Source organism: Dermacentor silvarum, chromosome 1 (genome assembly GCF_013339745.2).
Source record: "Dermacentor silvarum isolate Dsil-2018 chromosome 1, BIME_Dsil_1.4, whole genome shotgun sequence".
Taxonomy (NCBI): domain Eukaryota; kingdom Metazoa; phylum Arthropoda; class Arachnida; order Ixodida; family Ixodidae; genus Dermacentor; species Dermacentor silvarum.
In genome coordinates this window covers 271,342,290-271,365,483 of record NC_051154.1, presented here as the reverse complement: position 1 = coordinate 271,365,483, position 23,194 = coordinate 271,342,290, and the positions used below count along the sequence as shown (strand labels likewise).

Sequence of the window (23,194 nt, the reverse complement as noted above, 5' to 3'; positions counted from 1 at the left end):
ATCTCGTCTTATATACGAGTATTACTTGCATGTGTTAGTAGTGAATCTAGTATGTAGTGCATGTATTTGCATATATTGATATGCATAGTATATAAATTAATGTATCGCTTATAGTATAGGTGTAGGTATTGTTGTGACTGTTGCTTATAGTATAGGTATAGGGTTTTATTCATGTGTCTTCATGTATTGTCATTTAATGCTATTACCAATGCATTGACACTGCTGCCGATTATTGGCCCTCCTGGCCTCCGTCAAGCTGTATGCTTACAGCTTTTTTGACAGGGGAGCCTTCAACACAACTTTGTATGTGTGTTGTGAATAAAATTGAATTGAATTGAATTAAAAAAAGAAGTTGTGGAATATGGTCAGAGACTTGTCCCCATTATTGATTATGAATCGAGCTAAGCAATAATGGTGATACATTCAGGTTGGCTGTTCTCACTTGTAATACGAGTTGCTTAACTAAATGTGCGTTTAGCCCGTGCTTCACTGCAAATTGACCGTGCAAAATGACTTGCCAACGCATGCACACACATAAAATTGTGATTTCTTGGAAGCCGTGAACTCTCCTGTAACTTGTTGCGGTGTTTTGTGTGCTCAGTAGCCCACAAAAATCGCACCAAGTGACTCCACGAAGACGTGCCAAAATCCACTAATTAAGAAGCAGAAATGCTTAGCCTTGTCGAAGCCATCGTAGAGCTATCGAAAGCTTCCGTTTATTTTTGTCATTTGGACGGCTTACTCCATCATTCTACGTGATTGTGCCTTAGATTTATGACCTAACGTTTATTATCTAACGTTTACTGTCAAATAACCTGCAAGCGGACGCAAGAGCCAGAATCTTACAAATATATACCGCACGAATCTTTTGCAAGCGTACTTTGCGCTCATGTCGTCTTCAGGATTTGGCATCATCGAACTTTTCGGACTCGCCAGACACCTTGTCAGAAGTGGATGCTGTGTTGACGCGGTTCTCTCTCGTAGACTTCAAACCACACGCCGTAGGCAGTTGCTCTAACGAAGCAGTTCTCGAAGGCGTCCGGCTCAGCTGCAAGGGTGTCTGCGGTAGCTGAATGCCAGCGTCTGAGCAGTGTCGCTCACTGCTTGCTTTATTTGCAGGCTTGCCGAGCGTCGATGAGACAGACCCGAACACGGCATCGTCCTCGCTCGATGAGGCTCCGCCCTCTTGTTCTGCTGCCGCCTGCAGTTGTGGGCGTACAAACAGCCGGTAGATGTACTGCTAGCTGTAGGTTGATGTTAGTGCAACAGTCGCAACACTGGCATATTTATTTTGATTAGCCCCATTATGCCTGTCAGCACGCAGCAGCGGTATGTGCACCCCCTAAAGAACATTGTTCAGGAAGCTTGCAGAAAGTCGATCTCGGTATGCTTTTCTATGAAGTCTACAAAATGTATACAGGATGACCCAACTATCATGTACCAAGATTTAAAAGTATGCAAATGCCTCGTAGCTGGACGGAACCAAGGTACTGTCGTTTGCCGTCGCTTGGAGATACTCAGATTATTATTTTTTGTTTCTACCTGATTACATAATTAGTCCTAATTAATTAATCAACTTCTCAAATAATATAATTAGATAAAACTCCCGATACAGCTTTATGTTGCTCAATACGTGCATCATAAAAGTTTTTTTTTTTCAGAGCGTGAAAGAAGCCCGCTAATACACGCAAAATTGCCGCGCGACTGGCGCCACTCGAGGCACTTCGCGTGTATTTGTGGGCATCTTTCACACTCGGAAAAGCACTTTTATGTTGAAAGCTGTATCGGGAGTTTTTCATGTTGCTCTACGATTTTCTCATTGCCACTTTCATCTCAATATGATTGAGAAGTTGATTAATTAATTAAAACTAAATATCTTATTAGCCGAAATGCAAAAAAAAAAAGATCTGGGTATCTCCAAGCAATGGCAAACAAAATTACCTTGGTTCTGTCCAGCTACGTGGCCATTTGAATATTTTAAAAGTTTAGCCCAAGTTAAGTGAAACGCCCTCTATAGACAGCTTCGAATCTAGGCGTATATATATTTTGTTTAATTTCTAGGGTTTCTAAAAAGCAGGCTCATTCGCAAAACTACGGATGACAAACAGAAGGAAATAGAGTTGATAACTTTCGTCTATAGACCTTATGTTGTTCGTAGACTTAATATTGTCGAAAGGGCGAGTTACTGAGAAGGAAGAAAATCTACGAAAAGCCTACGGATAAACAGTGAGGCTGCAGATTTTCTATGCATCATTCCGCAATTCTGTTTCAAATTGTGGTACTAAATTGGAAAGTGCATGCGCCAAAAACTAATATTGCCCTGTGTTTAAAGGGACATTAAAAGGGCAACACGAAAATGGGTCTACAATTATTCCTCCAAGACGATTTTCCCTTATTTGGCGTACGAAGGTTTATTACTGTATGTCACAAAAGAGCGCGTAATCCAAGCGCGCGCCCCGTGTCACGCAAGCCAGCGAAAGAACACGCCGGCCCCGCGGCAACTTCAACAGAGGGAGAGAGCGCATACGCCTCAAACAACAACGCGAACAACGGCGCCTGGACGTCTAGAAGAGCCTCGACGAAGCAACGTTAACCGGAGAGAGAGAAAGCACACGCGCGCACCGAGACACCTTCTCACCGGGCGAGTCGACAGAGATGACTACAGCGCGTGAGCGCGCGCCAACAGCATGAGTCATCACCCCCCCTCGACAACACTCCAACGGCGGTCGAAGGTGCGAGAAAAGACTCGAAGATTCCCAAGCTTTGGCCATGCTACGAGATCACGACTCCGATAGGGAAGTTCGAGAACGCCTGTGGAAGCTATATAACCGCCGTGCGAGAATCGTCAGTGCGAGTTCAGTCCGCACCGGTGAAGTAATGTAACGTGAAGACCGAGCGTCTGCGGAAGAAGGGGATTCCCCGGCAAGCTAGTCAACGAGTTCATCCAGCGTTTGCATTTCCGGAAGAAGTTCCTTCTTCGAGATTTGCCCAGAGCTACGCCGAGACCGTCTGACTCCAAGACCAACCAGCACGGGTGAATACGATTGGACACTTAGTGTTCCTTTTTATTTTGTACTTTACGTGTTGGACTCTTAGTGCTTGTCGTGAATTATTTTCTTGTGTTTGTTAATACCCATCTGAATTGTGTTGTCTAGCGTGCACGTGTGTGTGTAACTGCCTTGTGTGAAGAATATATTTTGTTGTGTTTTGACAACTCTGGGCTCTGACTCGGTCTTTGAACAGCAACCGGCGTTCGCTGGCGCACCAGAGGACCCACTCTTAATTGTCCTTGCTTTCGTGGGATTATTTTCGGAAGCTGATAAGTCGGCTTTGGAATTTGGTCCGGCGTCTGCGCCTCGTTCACGGGGTCTGTGACACTGTAGTAGGATACAACCTAAAGAACCAGCAGTTGGCAACAAAGGCACACGGGCTGCACGGGGTTGTGTTACTCCACCAGCCAATTACAGAAGAAAAATAAATCGTCGTCATGCGAATTTTTCAAAATGACGTCGTACTTGATACGACGGCACTTGTCGTACTTGTTCGTTCCAGAAGATAGGGAACCGAGGGTCCCGATTTTAACAGCGGAGCTGTTTAAGCTCTTGGTTAGGCCGCGTAGTGCGAACAGAAAAACTGCGCCTGGCGATGACGTCACCACGCGTTGCCTAGCAACCACCTCGCGGAGCGGCGTGTGCTTCGCCTCCTCTCCACGTCGTGCACATGTTGCCTTGACATGGGACGTTAAAGAGAAGGAAGGATAGCATGCGCGCGGCGCGCGCTACGCTCGGGAGAGAGAAAGAGAAAATGAGAACGAGAGAGAGAGAGAGAAATTGTAGCAGCATGAACGAGGATATTCTAGTATACTTTAACGAGGCAACGCGCAGAGCTGCTGCCGACGCTGTCCACGATTCTCCGCGTTCGCGCCGAACGCGCGAGGTGTCCGTGACTGCTGCCGGCGCCTCTGGCGGCAGCTCGGCAGGTTTCGACCAGCCACGCCCCGGCAAGTGTGGAGGCGCAGCTTGGCCGTGACGTCACCGGGAAGATTAAGCTCGGAGCCGCCGCTACCGCTGCAGAACTCTCGTTGACTCTGTTACGAGTACATGTAGCCTTGACATGGGACGACCAAAGAAGATCCGGACACCCGAAGAAGAAGCCGCTCATCTTGAAGCACGTCGCGCGGCCAAGCGAGAATCTGCGCGTCGGCGGCGAGCCGATTCGGAATACCATGCCTAGCAGCACTTGGCATTTCCTAGGAAAACTTAGCCAAGCCTAGTAAAACCTGGAAGAAGCTAGGTCGATCACTAGCTCCGCTGTTTACTCCAGCCTTGCACCACTAGTGCAAGCTGCCCACATTTTTTTTATAAATCATATCATAAGAAGCCAACGAACAAAGACACCAAGGACAACATCTGAGGAGAAATTACTTGTACTTACTAATTGAATTAAAGAAATGACTAATTATTGGAAATGAATATGGATGAAAAGACAACTGCCCGCAGGTGGGGAAAGATCCCACGTCTTCGCATTACGCGTGCGATGCTCTTACCATTGAGCTACCGCGGCGCCGTTTTCCCATCCTCTTTCTGGCATATTTATGTTTTTACTACTAGAAATAACTCTATACGTTCTACTATAATAGAGGAGTGAAAACATATAAAACTACGCACTTATAACTTTATCTTTGTGGTTACCGCCTTATTTAGGTAACCGGGAAAGTTTGAAGTACGAACTATTTGCAGCCTCGCGGAGGAGCAGTGGCTGGCGGTTATGAGGGCGTAAGCGGGGCTTCACTGCAGACTTAAGTTCTATTCGACTATAATGGATAAAATGAATGTAAAGTTCCCATTTCTGAATTTCGCGCGGTCTTTGCAGCGTCGGTATACGCCAGTCGTAGGTCAAGAATTTCTGAGTATTTTTTTGCGTATTTGCCATATCTCTTAAAAAAAAAAAAGCTGTCGATATAGTCGCTCGGTAGCCTTTGGTTCCTTTAGAATGCAAAGTGATCATATTGTTACATATCTATCCGTAAAAAATACGACGACTGCATGGTCCGTGCCCTCGGATTGCCAGCTGGCGGAAGCTGTAGTGGGGTTGGTTCCGTCGTTTGGAGCGCGTACCCCGCTCGTCCACCTCACTCTTACAAGTACAGGGAACGTTTATTTTTGGTGGCGAATCGAAGGACAGCTTAAACGTGGCACCGTGTTCACCCTAAGTCGTCGTCTTTTCCCCGCATAGATGTAACACTGTATATTTATCAAGAATATGTTAATTAGTTCCGAGAAGACGATGTTAATTAGTCCCGAGAAGACGCTGTCCAAATTCCTGACGTCAACGGCAACTATACATCATTTTACGGAAACGTTTAGGTGCCGCCATATTGGGCTGGTAACACTTCTGTTTTCTGTCTTTAATTAGCAACGAAGTTTACGATGCTACAGTCGATTTGCAACCATGAAAACAGTTGTATAAATGCGTTCAGCGTTTCATGACCATTTACATGACTTCTCATAAAGCTAAGAAATTGTTTGTGCAACAGCCAAAGATGGCGGCGTCCATGAATCGAATATGAAATCGTCTATAGTGCAGAAGCCCCAAGGTGGCGTTGTCACCCGCTTTTCGTCGTTGCGCCTTTTTTCTGGCTTTCCAACTCTTCAGGCGCGATAAGACATGCTTTCGGTGTCCCTTCAGAAACGTAAAATTTCGAATTTAGCTTAACGTAGTATTCCTCTTTGGTTTCCCTTTAAGAACTATCTCGCACAGCAAGACCCAAAAGGCGTAATTATGACACGAGCAGACAGCTCGCAGTATGAGACTCTTGCACATGCACGGATAGGATTCCTACTTGCCGCGTAAAAAATAAACCACGTTGAAATTCATCTAAACTTTAACAGTGACAGTTGACTGGCGTAAATTAGTTCAAATATTTATTCATGTTTGCACTAAGGAAGCAAAATTCCTTTTGGGTTCTGTTTCGCATCCGAGGCCGCGCTGCACTAGCACGTGCCTTGCATCCGGTCGCATTAATTACATTTTTCATACAATTTGACATTCACCCCGCGGGACAATAATCTAGAGGGATTATTTACGAATATATATATATATATATATATATATATATATATATATATAGCCGAGAATACTTAGTCATACTGTCTCCATTACGGTTTACTCTCCTTGCTTCCTCCTCGACTTCTCAAAACCGTCCTCTTGCGTCGTACTTTCTCGTCCACCTTACACTCCCCCCGTTTTTCGCAGGGACACATAGCGGACACACTGCTTACCGTAGCGAGTTATAGCTGTCCGTTTTTGAGGTACCCGATAGTTTTAGGCACACCCTGTTGTACCGATGTTTTCATGACTTTGAAAGGGCCAAGTGTTCTTGTATCGCTGCCGGGTAGCCCCTTCCGTACGAGCTTCCACAAGATCGTCCAGTGCAATATCAACCTGGCATCCTTGGTGCCGCTTGTCAACTTGCAGCTTCATCGCTTTTCGATATCTGGTTTGCTCCTCGTTGCTTTTATGGCACTTAAACAGGCGCATGTTGTCTTCAATTCCAAGTTCTTTGTTAGCTGGTAGCGTCGGTACTTTGCCATAAGCAGCAAATTGAGGGCTACAACCGAGAGTAGTAGTGTGCATCCTGTTGTGGTGAGCCACACCCGCTTGTAGACAGCATTTCCACCAACGTCGGAGCCTAACACCATGGCTATCTGCCAACTGCTGGAGCAGCTTGCTTATAGAATGCGGGTCCGTTGTTTGATTTCACAACTTTCAGCTGGGAAAAAAATTTCTCGATCAAGAAGGGTCATAACGCTGTTAGCGTCTTCTCCCCCAGGACGCACTGCTACCATTCTGGTGCATTCGTCTATTGAAACCAGAAAAGATCGCTTCTTGCGCACTCCAGGACTCTTCTTCTTCAGTTCAGCAAAGTCTACGTGCACAACTTCAAAGAGTTTATCGCAATGATATGGCAAGACTAGTTTGTCGGGTCGCGGCCGGTACTTGTCCTTGTTAACTTGGCACTAGTGGCACGACTTGACGTAGTCTTGAATGTCGTTTTTCATACTTTTTCCATGTGAGACTCTGAAGAAATTTATTATATACGTCCACCAGAAGCCGTCATGGCCACCAGATTCATGGTTGTCATGATATAAGTGAAGTACTTTTGGTATCAGCGTCTGGTACAGCTAACCTTCCGTCCACCCTTCCCATAAGTTTGTCAAGTTGACCATTCCACATGGGACCTCAACTTCCAATCGAGACAGGGCATCTGCATCTGTAAGATGACTGCCTGCACGGTGAAAGACCTTAAAGTCGTATTGCTGGAGTTCATTGATCCAATGGGTCAGTTCCCCTCTTGGCTCTGACATAGTTAAAAGATGGGTTACTGCTTGGAGATCAGTGTACAATTTAAACTTCTTTCCATCGATGTATGAACGGAAGCAACGCAGAGAAATTAAGACGGTTCGTGCCTCTTTCTCACTTGTCGAATAATTCAACTGATTTCAGTTTAATGTATAGGAGTAGTATCGTATAACCCGCAGCTGCTGAGTGGGACAACATTTCAAATCTCTTAGGTACAGAACCACCCCTGTGCCATAATTTGATGCGCCCGTGAAAGATAAATTATAGTCCGGCAGGGTAAGAACAGGGTCCGAGCATATACGTTGTACCAGTTCTTGATGAGTCTTTTCGCATTCTTTGGTCCAAATAAAAAGTCCATCTTTCTTTGTGGCCTCCGTCGAGCACTTACTGATCTTGGCGAAATTTTAATGAAGCTCCTGAAGTGACGTGCGAGTCCCAGGAAGACCCTGAGGCCGTGAATGTCGTGCGGCTTTGTAAGCTTCGTGATCCTTTGGACGGACTCCTGTTTAGTGCTCTCGGTAGCTCCGTCGAACACTCTTCCAAGAAAAACCACCTTTAACTTACAGAACTCGCTTTTCTTCTCATTTACCTTGAGATCCGCGTCACTCAGCGCTTGTAAAACTTTTACAGGTGTTCGGAATGTACCTCTTCTGACCGTGAGTACACTAGATATCGCCAATATGTAAGCGTTGCAGAAGAGTCCCAAGTGTGGCTTCAAAACACAGTTTATCATATTCTGAAACGAGGCTGAAACGATGCTGGAGATGTATAGGGATGTCTGACACCAGCGTCAAACACAGACGAAATGCTTCATCCTCTTTAGGTGCAATCGTGATCGGAGAAGCAACAGATGTATCATGTAGAGGAGCGTATGACACAAGCATTTTCTGCAGCTCTTCTTTCAACCAAAGCTTCTTCTCTCTCGGCATGTTATAGGCCTTCCGCTTCACTACTGTCGTATCTCGTAGCTAGAATCGGACTTGAAACTTTCGCGTCGCTTTTGGGTAGCCTCCGACGCAAAGTAGCTCTGCGTACATCCTAGTGACGTTTTCCGCTGCAGTGGGCGTGCGAGGGTTTTTATCCAGGACTGCGAAGGAAGGCAACCGGCGATCCTCATACGTTGTGACTGGGCAATCCCAGTAGAGGTTTAAACGGAGCTCATGCATTACCGGACGGCACAAAAAGATTTAGTACTTCACACCGCTAAGAACTAGGACTTTTACGGAGGTGCTGTTGCCCTGACACGTAATACGCACATTAAATGGAAAATGAGACTTCCACCCAATTGCAGCAAATGCTACAAAGGAAACCCATACGGGTTCCTCGAAAGAAAAGCCTCGCAGTTGAAGAAAAATTCGTCCTGGTCCGGGACTCGAACCCGGGACCACTGCCTTTCCGAGGCTGCCGCTCTACCATCTGAGCTAACCAGACAGCTAGCAGACTTGTAGGGCGAAGTCGAATTCATCAACCACTCGAAACAAAGGCGGAATAGTTCAACGTAATAGTTGACGTAATAGTTCAGCGGGAACCCGCTAGGTGGAGAGAAGTAATTAAATGGAAAATGAGACATCCACCCAATCGTAGCAAATGCTACAAAGGAAACCCATACGGGTTCCTCGAAAGAGTGCGCACATCTGCCCATTCATTGTGTACTTGTTTGTTACCATCCTACCCGTAGAGAATGGCAGGATAATCTTTGCTTATATTTAGCTCTGGGATCTCTTGCTCGTTGACCACAGTGATTGACGCTCCGGTGTCCACGAGTGCTTTCACATCATTTTCATTTGCTTGTGCGGGAACATATATCGGCTTGGCACGATCAGTGACGAAAATGGTTTCCTGTAGCGGTGGCGAGAGGTCGTCAGGCATCTTTTTAAGTATTTTCTTTTCCTTCTGTTTAGAATAGTGTTCCACAAACGAACCGGTTTTCCGCCTGCCTTCCAGCAACTGTCGCTTCGGAACCGATTTCATTGGCCAAACTTCTGTAGCCGCACGTTGCCGTTCCCGAACAAAAAAATTGCTTCATGATTGGCAGTAGGTTTTCTAGTGTTTGTGGTGCCCCAAGTGGAACTTGATGCTGTATCCGCTTAGGAAGTCCCAGTATGGTGAGGGGCACGAGTGATGAGTCTGACAGTGCAGACTCTGCTGCGTGCAATAGCTTCCACTTTTCAATCAATAGTTATGAACAGTGCCGGAAACGTACTTGCAAGCTATTGCCCTGCCCCCAATTTTGGAGCCTATTCATAGAAAATGTTCTACAGACCGCCCATGATGTCCTGCCTTTTCTGTCACTCGTATCTCATACCATGTCCTCGAGACGCCTCCAACGTACAACCGCATGTTCATAACCTTGTCAACATCATCTTGCCAGCAATTACGGTCACAGACGTATTCATAAAAATCAAGCCAGCCCTGAGCACTCTCTGTCAATGATCTGTCGAAGATATCCGGTTTAATAAATTCCATCGGCGTCCTCAGAGACCATTGGAGGCCTGTTTGCAATATGAGTTCCAACAGCTGCTGTTGCCGCTGGCTGTTCTTTTCTTGCAAATTAATCACATCTCGCAAAATATTTTTTTTCTGGAAACCTCTTTGTCCTTTTCGTTGAAAACTCAATTTGCCTTCGTGAGTCGATTTCCCTGTATTTTCGCGTCGCGATGCTCCCTATAAATATGTGCGATGGCCACTTCATGATCGTGGTCGCTGATATTTATCTTGACAGTACTCATGGCCACTGGGTCGCCTAAACATACGTTTTAGGAAAAACAGTCAAAGTTCACGCTAGCAGGCCGACTTTCCACCATAGACGCAGTATGCACCGGTCACCAGCTTGACACCACCCATGTCGGTGGCCGTGACATTGACACACATTGTCCTTGGGAAATCGGAGTGGCCCATCAGGTGCTTAACACAGGATAGCGCAGTAGACTGCGCCAAATTTGTAACGACACCAAGCATTGTTTGTCACACGGTCGCGATTACTGTTCATTCTCATGCATTCCTCCTCTACTTCTCAAAATCGTCCTCTTGCGTCGTCAACCTTATATATATTTGTGTGTGTGTGAAGCAATATGTGGTCTACAAAAAAGTAGATAAGATAAATCACGTGAAAGGAGCACAAGTCCCTGTTACCATTGAGTAACTTGGCGCATGAGCTTACGTAGCGGAAGGAGAGAGAAATTTTCAGCGACTACTGTTCAGCATATTTAACCAACAGAAAGCGCGTGTCGTGCACACTCGTGCAATAATACAAATATATCCGTGTCACGCGTATATGTTTCTATATGCAGCGCGCTCGAGGAACCGAGGCTTCAGATGGTGGAGTCTCCAGCTACTTTAAAAAAGAAAGAGAGAAGATTTTTGTGTCTGTATTACTTTAAGGTGCAACGTACAGTATCCTGCATATTTCGCTAAGCATGTTAAAAAATGATTTTGCGCTTACCGCTGCACTGTCCTTGCTGAAATTGCACTGTTCTTGCTACTGGGGAGGGGGGGGGGGAAGAAAAAAAGGAAAGAAACCGTCAGCGATTGAAGCGAAAAGTGCATGCTTTCTTTGTAGGCACTTTGTATGCATACGTTCTTCGTATGCACAACATGAAAAAAAAAAAAAAAAAAAAACTCCTGATACAGCTTTCTGTTGCTCAGTACGTGCTATATATAAGTGTCTTTCCGAGCGTGAAAGAACCCCGCGAATACACGGAAGTGCCTCGAGCGGCCAGTCGCGTATCAGTTTTGCGTGTATTCGCGAGCTTCTTTCACGCTCGGAAAAACACTTTTATGTAGCACGTATTGAGCTGTATCGGGAGTTTTTTATGTTGCTCTACAATTTCCTCCTTGACACTTTTCATCTAGTTATAATTTGAGAAGTTGAATAATTAATTAACACTAATTATGTAATCAGGTGGAATGCAAAAAAATCTGAACATCTCCAAGTGACGGCAAGCATATTACCTTGGTTCTGTCCAGCTACATGACATTTGTATATTTTTATGGTTTGGCTAAAGTTATGGGGGACACCATGCATAAAAGAATCCGCCTAGCAACTGTTCTCATTGTTGTTGCAGCACCGCTATGGGTAGGCAACGCATAGTTAGGACTCCAGAGGAGCAGCGTGAATACGAGGAGCGTCTAAAGGAAAAGAAACGTCAATACGACCAGTGGTGGCGTACTGCCGCTGGTAGTATTTCCAGCACAGGGGAAGTGAGCACATCCACATTCTCGTGTGGCTGAATAATGCGCTCTCAGGAGTTGTACTAGTGGTGATTTTCGACAGCTTCGCTGGACGCCCACTTTCGCAGAGCCGGGATGGCGAGTAAATGTCATCAATCTGACTTTGTATGCCTGTGGAGCTGATATACCATAAATATAGCAGCCATGCAGATCTAGATCTTATTTGAACTTTTTCATTCCCCTGGTAGAGATTTTATCATTGATTGGGGCTCCCGATTATACAGACGATTAGCTCGTTGTAACGAACTCGCTTCCGACACAAAAAGACATTCGTCATATGTTATGCCCGACATTCCGTCTAATGATATATTCGTTACATGCTTACATGGATAGGAAACATTCCATATTTACTTCATTATGCCCCATAAATCTTAATGCCTGTTTTCGTTATGTCGAGGCTCACTTGATTCGCAAAATGAATTTTTTAAACGTCCTTTCCGCACACCAGGCTCACACGGGTCGCAACTGGCCACAAGTCACTTTAAGACGCATTCTAACACGCCAAGAAGTTTCTTTCGACTTCCAGGCTAGCTCCTTTTAAACTCATGTAAGTTACTGGACGCCCTTTGTACCTCTCATACTGTCCTTCATGACTTCTACACGGGCCGCGTGCAACAGTCGTAGTATAGTACACGGCTGAGTCAGCCGCAACGCTGCGGTAGTAGTATAGTATATTCATTCCATCCCTCACGACTCATCAATATCGCCCAACTGTTTGGTATCGCTACGGGTGGCGCACCAAATCTGGTTGTAATATTCCTGTTTCGTAACTCGTGCGCGGTTCAACCCCTCACCATTTTCTGAAGTAATAATAATTGTTTTCACTCTATGTATAATACCATCAAAAGTAAAAACCAGGAAAATCGCCTTTCTTGTTATCTGGAAACGTTCTTGTTGCCACTATGTACTGTGTCGCAACAGGCTAGCAAACGCTTAAATGCGCCAGCATTTCTATGCCTACCGAACGAGGAAACCCGTCCCTCCGCCACGCAAGACGATCGCTTTCAAGATAGGGTCCGCAGCAGCGAGCGAATTGACCTTCGCGCTGCCTCTTGCTTCAACGCGAACTAAGCGGCGAGAACACAGCGTACACGAAGCTATCAGCAGTCGCCGCACTCTGTCCCCATCACAGATCGCTTTCAAGATATATGGCCCGCGCTGCCGCGCCATACGCAGTCACCACCGGAGTATATGGTTGATCGCGATCGATAATGGTTCGACGCGGATGGATAAGGCGCTAAAGAGCGATAACGGCTTATCATTATCGCAGCGTCATCGGCGCACCTGGCGCCGCCAAGTGCAGTAGTTTGCTTGCGTCATCAATTCACCTTTCTCCGCCGTCCACAGCGCAGTTCGTGTCGCCGCAGCGCTGTCGTTTATACTGGTCAAATCATGTTTCATAACATTGATAATGATACCGGGCTGCGTAGAGATGAGCAAGGGGCGCAATGCTTACACATACTTAGACAACCCTCAGAGGAGTTTCTGCGTGAATTTTCTTTTTCTACTATAGACAGGACTGCTTATGAAATAAGTTATTACTGTGTATTTTACAACATCGTCCGCACCTGTGTGTCTTGGTCGGCACCACCGGATGAGCGAGTGATTTCTTGGGCCCTCGTGCTCGCCAAAATCTGTATGACGGCTGCGTTGGCCCTGGCGTCCGCTTCACTCTCCCTCTCGAGTGCCCGCTCCAAAGCCCGGTCGGCCTCACGTCTTCGCTCAAGGTCGGCCCTGAACTGCCGCTCCTCGCGGAGCAGCTGTTCCTGGTCCTGCAGCCGCTGCCGCGTTTGGAGCCTCTCGTCTTGGCGAATTCTCTCTTCGCGTAGTAGCCGGCTACGCTCGCGAAGCTGCTCGTCCCAGCGAATGCCGTCTTCGTGCCTCAGAAGCTTCTCCAAGCTCACGCCCTGCTGGCCATCCTGGTAACCGTGGCCCTCACCAGCACAGCTGTGGCACTTGCAGTAGCAGGCCATCATTGTCTCAGAGCTTCTCCTGCCCGAAGTAGATGGAACAGGTTGCTGAGCAGGCATGGATGATGTAGACGCTGCAGGGGGACGAGAGGCCGTAGTTGGGGCAGACTTATTCATGGACCAGGCTATTACTTTTTTAGCGGGAAGCGGCCGCTCTTCGCTCGGTCGGCTCTGCAGGAACGTGGTTCTGGCGAACCCCGTCTCGACAGAAGTGCCATCGGGCAAAACCTCGCTAGCTTGTTGTCTAGGGTTAACGGCTGTGATGAAGGTGCTGCCACCACCGCGAACGCTGCTAGCGTTCATGGCCTCAAACATTAAGCTCCTTTGAGAAGGGACCGCTGTTGTGTTCGTGACCTCAGCCATAGTGGGCCTTGGTCCGAAGTTCTGTACTGTTTGAGGGTTCTGTGGCTGATAGTCGGGCCGGGTAGAGTTTACGGGAGCGACGTTCGGGGCCGTGAAATTTTGGAATGCTTGGCTGTAGTTGTAAGCTTGATTTGGCTGCTGTCCGTAAGCAGCGCCAATGTTGTAGACCGGCCGGATTGCGGACGGTTGACTACTTAGTAGCTGGGCGCCAGGCCATAGGGAGCCTCCGTTTTGCGGAGAAAGTTGTGGATATCTGTAAGTGGCAGGTGGTGCTCTCGGTGGGAATGGTTGCCATTGGGAATATCCTTGGGCTTGTGGGAACAATTCCAGGTTCGATGGCGGTAGCGCTGCCTGAGAGATTTGATAAGGACTTTGATTGGCGAGAGGCACCAGGGGAGCCCGAGCACTGTTTAAATATGGCATAGAATGAGGCTGCAAATACGGTGGTTGCATTATACTTGGTCTATATGATCGGTATTCAAGTCGGGGGCCGCCGTACCAGTAAGGCGGAAGGAAGCGCTGGCTTCTCATGAAGGGCGGTGGTTCTCGGAATATATAGCGCTGGTTTGTATTTCTTGTATCATCTATGGGATCGACCCAATCGTACATGGCGCCACTGCGCACTGCTCGCTCGTACATCGCAGCTTCTCTATCGTTCTCTAATGAGGAATCACTACGCGATCGTCTGCGTGGCCTTCCAGTAGGCTCAACGCCTCCTCTACGATTTTCTCGCTCGTTCTCGTCCCAAGCAAAGCCTTCGCCGTAATACCCATCATTTTGTTCCAGAGGCTCTTCAGGTGCGTTGTATTTGCTGCCTTGAGTACTCCTAGGCGCTGCAGGCTTGCGCTGTTTCCTTTTGTGGTCGTAGCTTCTTCCAGGCACACCGGCTTCTTCCTCGTCGCTTCCGTCTTCAGACAATTGTTCGTCATCCACCGCACTGTCTCGTCGTTTATTTTCTGCCGCCCTACACTTTGCGCATAAGTATGCTTTAGCTGCCGTGGCGTTTCCCTTGGAGCTACTTTTGATGCTTTCACGGGTGTTTTCGGAGACAATTCCTGAGGCCAAGTTTTCTACTCTAGAGAGAACAGAGACTAGCTTATTTGCTACGTCGGGTGCTAGCACAACCGAGTCAGCAGGAACGGTGCGGCTTCGCGCCGTAGTATTGAGCTGTTCTTGAGCGTTTGCCGGCGCTTCTGGTGGCTGTGTGACCAACTTGTTCGGCTGCGCAGCTTGGTCCCTCTGCAATATTTTAGAAGCTCTGCGATCTACTTTTCGCGTAGACGGAGATAGAGATTCCTCCTCATCCTCTGAAGCCGACTCCTCCTCGTTGTCTTGAATGTTGGGTTTTAGAGCCAACTTGGCAGCCGCGCGCGCCAGCGAGAATGACTGTTGTCTAATTGCACTGCTCTGCCGAGCCAGCGTGCGGAGGGTGCTACCCGTAGTCGACGTAGAAGAGTCGGCACTGGGGAGCTCAGACTGCTGCTTCGGTAACTCGCGTAGCGCAGTGCTGGTCTCGTCTTTTTTCTGCAGAGCACCTGGCGCCTGAGAAACCGACAATGCCATAGTGGCTGCGCGGGTGCCTGTTGACTGGCGCTCAAAATCAGAAGGGGTCACCTTGCTGGAGTCATCGACTGAACCCGCTACTGGTCGCGTGACGCTGGCGGGCCCCGCTGGCGGACGTTCTGGAGGATAATGGGCAGCCGGAGCTGTCGTTGACGACGTGAATGACGTCGACATGGAGGGCGTACGTGGTGCAAGTGCCGCCTGTTGGGTGCCGTCTAGTAACGAGCTCGTGCTCGCTGTAGCGCCTTGAAAAACTGGTCTCTGTGCCATGGCAGCCGTTCGTGGTGACACCTGCCTGGTGCCGGTCGGGGCTTGTCGTCCCGGTGCGGCGGCGACTTGCATCTGGGAGAGAGACATGGCGCCTGCCACTGTGTCTGGTTTAAGCCCTTCCGGAAGAGCTGTTGTCGCTGTATACTCGAGGTTGCCCTCGTCGACCTCCGCTGCAGACTCCTTGCGATGGCGGCGATGGTGTCGCTTCTTTTCTTTTTTAGCGGACAATATCGATGCTAGCTGGTCGGATGCTGGCTGGGCCAGTTGTGGTGGTTGTGGTGGTGGTTTTTGTTTCTTTCCAGTGAGTGTGCTCGACATCGGAGCCATAGAGCCAAGGTCCATCGTGATCGCCGATTCCATGTCCCTTTCTCGGACGGCGCTGTACGTAGGTGAGACTCCTTCTGCTTCATCGGGAGCTGACCCGGGGGCCCCAAACGGGTCATCCTTCTTGCTTCCCCGGCGGCGTCCCGATTTGCTTCTGCGGCGCATATTATTTAGAAACTTATTCTTATCTTGTCAGCTGGCGCATGCTTGCTCGTTTCCTTGATCTTTAAGCCATCACGCTTACCCACTACGGAATTGGCCAAGAAGCCGATGGGTCAATGGCAGAGTGGAGATAAAGGTGAAGAGATACCAGTTAGACCAGGTAAGGTGGAAGTTTTACAATAATACTGAAGCAGGCTAATGATAATGGTACTGATAGTAGTGAGTAAAACTTCTCCCTCGTTGTGTTGAGCAACGACGCGAGAAGGGTTATAGGTAGGCGTTATCTCGCTCTTGTACACCAGCCGTGCGTAAGAAAATGCATCGTGGGGAAAATCAAGTAATTTAGACATGACCAATGAAAATTTCGCACGTGATTATTTGATAATGAGCATTTGAGCATTTTTCATGCGAACAATTCTTGGCGAGTTCAACTCAGTTTTCGGTAACAACTCTCAGGCGACTATCTGGCCGTTTTCGGGGGCCGATCGCAGTCTAAAAATGTGGGCCGTTTCCGTGGATATGTGCCGTCTAAACTTGTTGGCATATCGCGAAGGAAGCGCAGTATAAAAATGTGAGCCGTTCCAGTGGGTATGTGTCATTGGGTATGTGCCGCTCTTCAACGACCCATTTTAATGACAACTCGGGTATGTGCCCCTGGGTATGTGCTGCGCTTCAATGAACCTCTTTCACAGCAACTTGGGTCACTGGGTAATGTACGTGGGCCGTTCCTGTGGGTATGTGATGCTACCGGTGGCCATTGGCACATACCCACATACTCAGTTGCTCACTGAGTATGAGCTGATCTTCAATGAACCTCTTGGACGCTAATTTTGGTCACTGGGTATCACAACGCCAACAGCAAACAAAGCCATATGCGCTGCACTCCGCATCAGTTCGCAACACGTCGCAAAAGAATCAACTGTTCGCTTCAGTGCAGTTATATGATTCTTAACAACCATGCTCTACCAAACCAAGCATGCTTCACAATGCGCAGAGGTCAACTGGAATTGAGTCTGCTTTTATTTTTTCTCGATAGGGAAACAGCGCAAAAAAACGCGACAAGACAGGAAGGGAGACACACACCAGAGCTGACTGACGACTGAATTCTTTATTCAGAAAGGAACGCATATATACTAAAATCAAAAGAAAAATTAAAGAAAGAAAAGAAGGGTAGATCACTGCGCATGGGCAAACAATAGACACCGATTAGATTTGGATTTCCCGCGAATTATGAAGGTTCCGGAGATATGTTAGTTCTGCCTCAGACAAGGCCACAGACGGAGTGCTGACGCACGACGCACCATTCCTTGCAATGGCAGCAGCCTCAAAGATTTCTCAAGCACACGCATCATGGTAGCGTTTGCGGATCGTGCACAGCGAAAAGTCAAGTCCCGGATTACGGCACAGATCACAAACACTGTAGTGTAAGGCCAAGTTGCTGCCAGTACCAGAGCGAAGGCTGTAGGCATGCTCTCTTAAGCGATCGTTTAGGCAACGACCAGTCTGTTCAATGTAGGAGCGTCCACAGGGAAGAGGCACCTCGTACACCACGCCTGCTTTGCACTGGACGAAGGGGGTGGCATGGTTCTTTTTACACGCTGGTTGTTCGGATTTGTCCTGGTTGACCTGACCTTTTTCTTGATATTTTTATGACCAAGAACGAGCTGACTGGGCGCTATTTCTCGTAGGAAGGCAAGCGAGCTTAAAGGAGCAAGAGAACAATAATTTAGTCTAAAATACCAGTTAGCCAGTGTATAGACCGGCTGGCTACTCTGTGCTGTGCTAAGGGATTAAGGGATATTAAGGTGTGCAGAAAGGGAGACAAGAAAAAAAAAACTTCGCAGATGTAAGCCAATCTGAGCAAGTGATACATGAAAGACAGCGAAGCTGTACAACCGAGTTCATTCGGCAGTACTATAGCGGCCTGTTTACTGTCTGTTCTTAGGGATGATGTCTCACTGATGCTCTGGTGATACGGCCACTTCAGGGCTCCCACGTATGCTCCATTGTTGACTGACCTTCGAATGACATTTGATACCGACCACACAGTCAGTGCTCACCACAGCAGCGGTACAAACTCCTAGCATGCAGACCTCCAACGTGGAGCCAGTAAAATGTGACGTGAGAAACAAAAATTACGGATTACTGACTTTAAAAAAAATCGCGCAAAGAAGCAATGAAGTTGTCTATGCAAGTGAGGTATACTCAAGGTAATTTTTGCTTTACAATCATTGATAGTTATGTTTCAAAGCGAAATTCAGGACACAGACGCACGTGGTTGTTCTTTGACTGACATTTGATATAGACTACGCCGTCGCACGCCGGCCTCCACCGACGCCTTTCACCGACGGCTTTCTCCACACAAAAACAGTAGCGGAACTCCCTTTAACAGCTTCGCTGTAAAAAAAAAAAAGAAATAGCACTAGCGCGATGTAGCACACAACCGTCGAAGTCTGACGCTCAGTCCACGCACGTGTCCTCAAGAAGCGCAGCAACGCGTTCAATGCCTTCTGTGCTGAGGACCGTCGGGACCGTGGTCTGGACAAGTGTCCGGGGATTCTCCCTTCCGTCAAGGGGCGATTGTCTACATAGCGTGGTCTATAGAGTTCTTTTCTATAGGTACACTGCGCTGAAGGCAATCACGAAGGAGATGCCGAATCGTCCCCTGGCAGCCATAGTTGTCGCATGCAGGGGTGTCGGCCATTTCAATGCGGCACCAATAGACAGTCCTGAATTCCACGCCAAGCACAAGCGCCACAGAAGTGTTTATTTGCGATATCCAAAACAACCTGTGCTAAAGACGGAGCTGTAGATGCTGATAAAACTTATGGAAACGAGTGTTGGTAAGTTCCATCTTGCTCCATTATTTGTGCCAGTGTAAGCTCGCGCGTTACCGAGCGAAGCCTAGCTAGCTAAATCTTTGTAGCGAAACAAAAACGCTTAGCTGTATTCGAGGCAGGGAGTATAATCAGCGCTGTTGCACTGGTTGCGATCACAAAGGTATATAGCTAATGCAGGCGAGAGAAATGCGGAGAACCTCACTGCATACGCGTACGTCCGCTAGAACCTGGGAGAGAGGCTGATCTGATATGTGAACGCACGCAGAGCGAATATTCTTGTGGCTGTGCACGGAAGTCATTGCAGTGAATTTCGAAGAGAGCGGTCTCTGGCAAAGGATAGGCCGATAGGAGGCAACGACATTTATATGCGTACTTTACCACCTGGTATAGATGAGACCTACCGGCACTTATTAAAGTACCACTTTTGTTCAAAAGTTCATTTTCTTGTTATTTTAATTTCGCGTAAATACTGCCCCTGGGGCAATTGGAGGACCACGAATGATTCCAACAAGTGCCATCACTGCTTTTGTTTCCTTGTTATTTTTTTCTTCTTTTTTTCCGTTTTTTTTAAAGCGAAGCTTGTTAAAAGGGACATTGTTCGGTGGCGTCCATGTACGTAAAAACCTATCATCATCAGCATTGGCTCGAGCGTAGTCGCCGTCTTCCGCAGCTGGCTCGCTGGCGCCCCTCGGGTTGCGCTCGACACGCGCTCGTGCCACTGCTCCCGCGTTCGTCGTCGTCGTCGTCTTCCACAGCTGGCTGCGTTGCCGCTCATCATTCCAGCGTAGAATTTCACTTCTCTTCTGTCGTCGTAATAGGGAGGCCACGTTTACGGCGGCATGAGCCATTGCTTAAGGGGGTATGAGCCATTCATTGCCTTACGTAACGGACAGATTTAGTTTTTAAGCAATTTAATTTCGAAGAATCCCAAGTGACAATGGCGCGCGAATGCTGCTAACCACGCCGTCGAGCAAATTCGGGACATCGAACGCAATTAAGCGACAACGGCGGACTACGGGTAAGTTCGCCGATGCCTAGTGACATCGTTCTCTCCGTCGCAGCCGTCGCATCATGGTTAGTATATGTGCACCCAGGACAAACTTTGCTTACTCCCATTTTCCGGTAGGGGAAGGGTTGGTTAGTTTTCTTCTTATTTTTATTTTTCAGAGTTACCATTCAGCGGGGTTTGACCATGTACCTTATGTTCGATTTGCTGTACAATACAGTGGACTCCGGATAAACGAAACTCGCGTAAACGGAAATGCTGGAGAATCGGAACAATGCCATCAATTTTGGTTGGCCGCCCATTGGCTCAATGTTGATAAACTTCGGTTAAACGGAATCTTTTTGCGGACTCCGGTTAAACGTAACTTTAACCGGAACCACCAACAACATCATTGGCGTATGGAACAGGAAAAGTCCGTCAAACATTTCAAATGGTGACGCTATAAATAACGAAGAAAATACAATCCATCAGGCAGTTGCGCGAAAGTTAGGCATATTAAAGATGTCGAAGTTGTAATAGTGTTTCTATCATGAGGACTTGCAGTCAGGCTACCACTGCTGCTTCGTTCACACCGCCAGGAATAAGCTGACCTCAGATGATGCCCTTGTTACCTGCTTTGAAGAGACAGTTGAAATACTATCGATGAAGTTGGTGGCGAAGACTATCCGCCGTTTTCAGAAATGCAACTTAGCTTGAAGCCCATGCTTGACTTGATTTAAAGGACGCCTGGCATGAACATGCCATGGACACTCATTGCGTTTGCTTCGGCACGTTCACAATAGGCGTCACTTAACTCAAGTCAAGCACGGACGACTTGAAGCGAAGTTGCATTTCTGAATACGGGGGTATGATTCTATCGACGAAGGCATAGGCATTGCTGTTCCAGTGCAATCACACTCGTCTCCCGATACAAAGCCTGGGTTAAGGCATCTGGAGATAATGACCACTTAGCGGGTGGTATGAAACGAGAACTAAAATTGTGAAATACATGGTGACATCAAATGATAAAGCCTATGGAGCACATTTTATAACTAAAGAATATGGTTAAACGAAAACGTGTAGTGACATGACATAGCCAAAGAAAGCGGCAACGAGTTGTGTTAATGTATTTTTTGAACTGAGAAAGAAGGGAAATAACGACGCTGCCAAACGAGTTTATGAATGCGGAGGTAGTTTTTTACTCAGAGTGAGCATGAATAACGCCGCATGGCAGCCGGTATTATGGTGGCAGGATGAGTTCTAATTACTAAAGAAAGTGTGTTATAAAATATATTTTCGTTTTGCACAAACGTCGAATGCATAAAGCAGCTAGAAACAGTGATAATAAAGCGCTCAAAGCTACAATTATCGCAGAAAAACCGGACTCGAAGATCTATCAGCTTGGCATCCGCGATCTACATATACTGCAATTTCCCATGGCATTCCAGGATCGTCTTATGAAACTTTCAAATAACGATTATCGCGCCTATCTGAGAATGACTCATGACGCTCGCCCTGCTTATGAAAAAAAAAAAAATGGCAGACTTCGCCGACCATGTAGAGAACGGGCTTGCTTTAAAAAGGAATATTCATCAGTGGATCACATTCATGTCATAAATCAGGTAATTTGTAAATGTGCGGAGCACAGTCGAACGCCTCTACAACCGTACGCATCTACAGCGAATTTGACGACGGAATTTAGGCGCCCCTGACGACTAATTTGTTGCTTTACAACGAACGCAGCGCATGCGGTGCCGCCACGGCTCTCAGCAGACATCGCCGAGAGGCGCTCTGCGCTCGCGCGAATGGCAGCGCTAGTAACGAACTTTGTCGATGTCAGAAGTATAGTCCTGCTGCACTGCTCCAGTAATCGTTTAACTCGTACGCTGCTTCTTGTAACGCATCCGCGGGTGTGACGGCGGACGAATACGTCATAGTTGATGACGACGTGACGTGTAAACCTGATGACCGACGAAATCTTCAATGTCATCTAAGGCAGAAAGGACGCGAATGGTCAACGAAGGCAACAGCGATGACATCCTGTAAACGGACTAAGAATTTGCACGGCAAGGGAGGTGATTGCAGTATTCGACGATCTCGGCTTTACAATGCGTATGTGCCCCGTTTCGCCGCGGAGTGTGCTCTGAACCTCGGTGCAATAGAATTGGCTGCCGACGCACATTCCGTAGAATGAAGTACGCGTAAAAAAAAAATTGCGACTTACTTCACTAAGTCACTACTTAATACATGTTAATTAAAGGTTTTCTTTTGCTGAACGTGCTTAGGCCGGTTCTATTGTGAGCAGTATGGTGCGCGGCCTTTACAACGCAGTGACCCGTATAACGAAGGATTTTGGAGGTCCCGAGCACTTCGTCATAAAGCGTTTAACGGTATGACCAGCCTCTCTTTCACAGAGAAAAAGGTGTTCAATTCAGTAGAAATATCAGCAGTCATGGAGGCATTGCGTAGTCAAGGAGTACATTAATTCATTATATGATTTTACGTGCCAAAACCACCATCTGATTATGAGGCACGCCGTAGTGGAGGACTCCGGATTAATTTGGACCACCTGCGGTTCTTTAACGTGTACCTAAATCTAAGTACACGGGTGTTTTCTGCATTTCGCCCCCATCGAAATGCGGCCGGCGTACATGAGTACATGATGCATACGTTAATACCTCAGCAAACATCTAAAGGACTCCACAGCTACCTTTGTTCTCCCCAGAAAAGCGGAAAAATACCGATCAAGAAAGGGGTCAGGCAAGGAGACACGATCTCTCTAATACTATTCTCTGCATGCTTTGCAGAAGTATTGAAGTTGGTTAACATAGAAGTATTAGGAGTGAGCATCAATGGTGAGGCATCTCAGCAGCCTCCGCGTTGGAGATGGCATTGTGCTGCTCAATAACGCTGGAGACGACTTGCAACAAATGATTGAGTACCTTAGCTGACAAAGTGTAAGAGTAGGGTTAAATATTAATATACGAACGCCACAGGGTAATGTTCAAAAGTCTAGCAAGAGAAAGAGAATGTTCAATCTCGAATATGTGCGGAAATAGCCTTATATTAGGCATAGAGGGCCCTGACCATGAGAAGGAAACTTACAGAAGAATAAAAACGATTTG

At 47.3% G+C, this 23,194-nt stretch overlaps 1 protein-coding gene across 1 annotated transcript in view; it reads right to left on the bottom strand.

Moving 5' to 3' along the window:
* Nucleotides 1–898: 898 nt before the first annotated feature.
* LOC119440427 (nascent polypeptide-associated complex subunit alpha, muscle-specific form) overlaps nt 899–23,194 on the bottom strand; it is a 37,532-nt gene continuing 15,236 nt past the window's right edge. Inside the window, exons 3-5 of the mRNA XM_037705340.1 lie at nt 15,195–16,236; nt 13,161–14,276; nt 899–1,201 (exon numbers count right to left, since the gene is read on the bottom strand). Coding sequence (XP_037561268.1) covers nt 899–1,201; nt 13,161–14,276; nt 15,195–16,236 — 2,461 coding nt within the window. The remainder of the gene's footprint in view (nt 1,202–13,160; nt 14,277–15,194; nt 16,237–23,194) is intronic.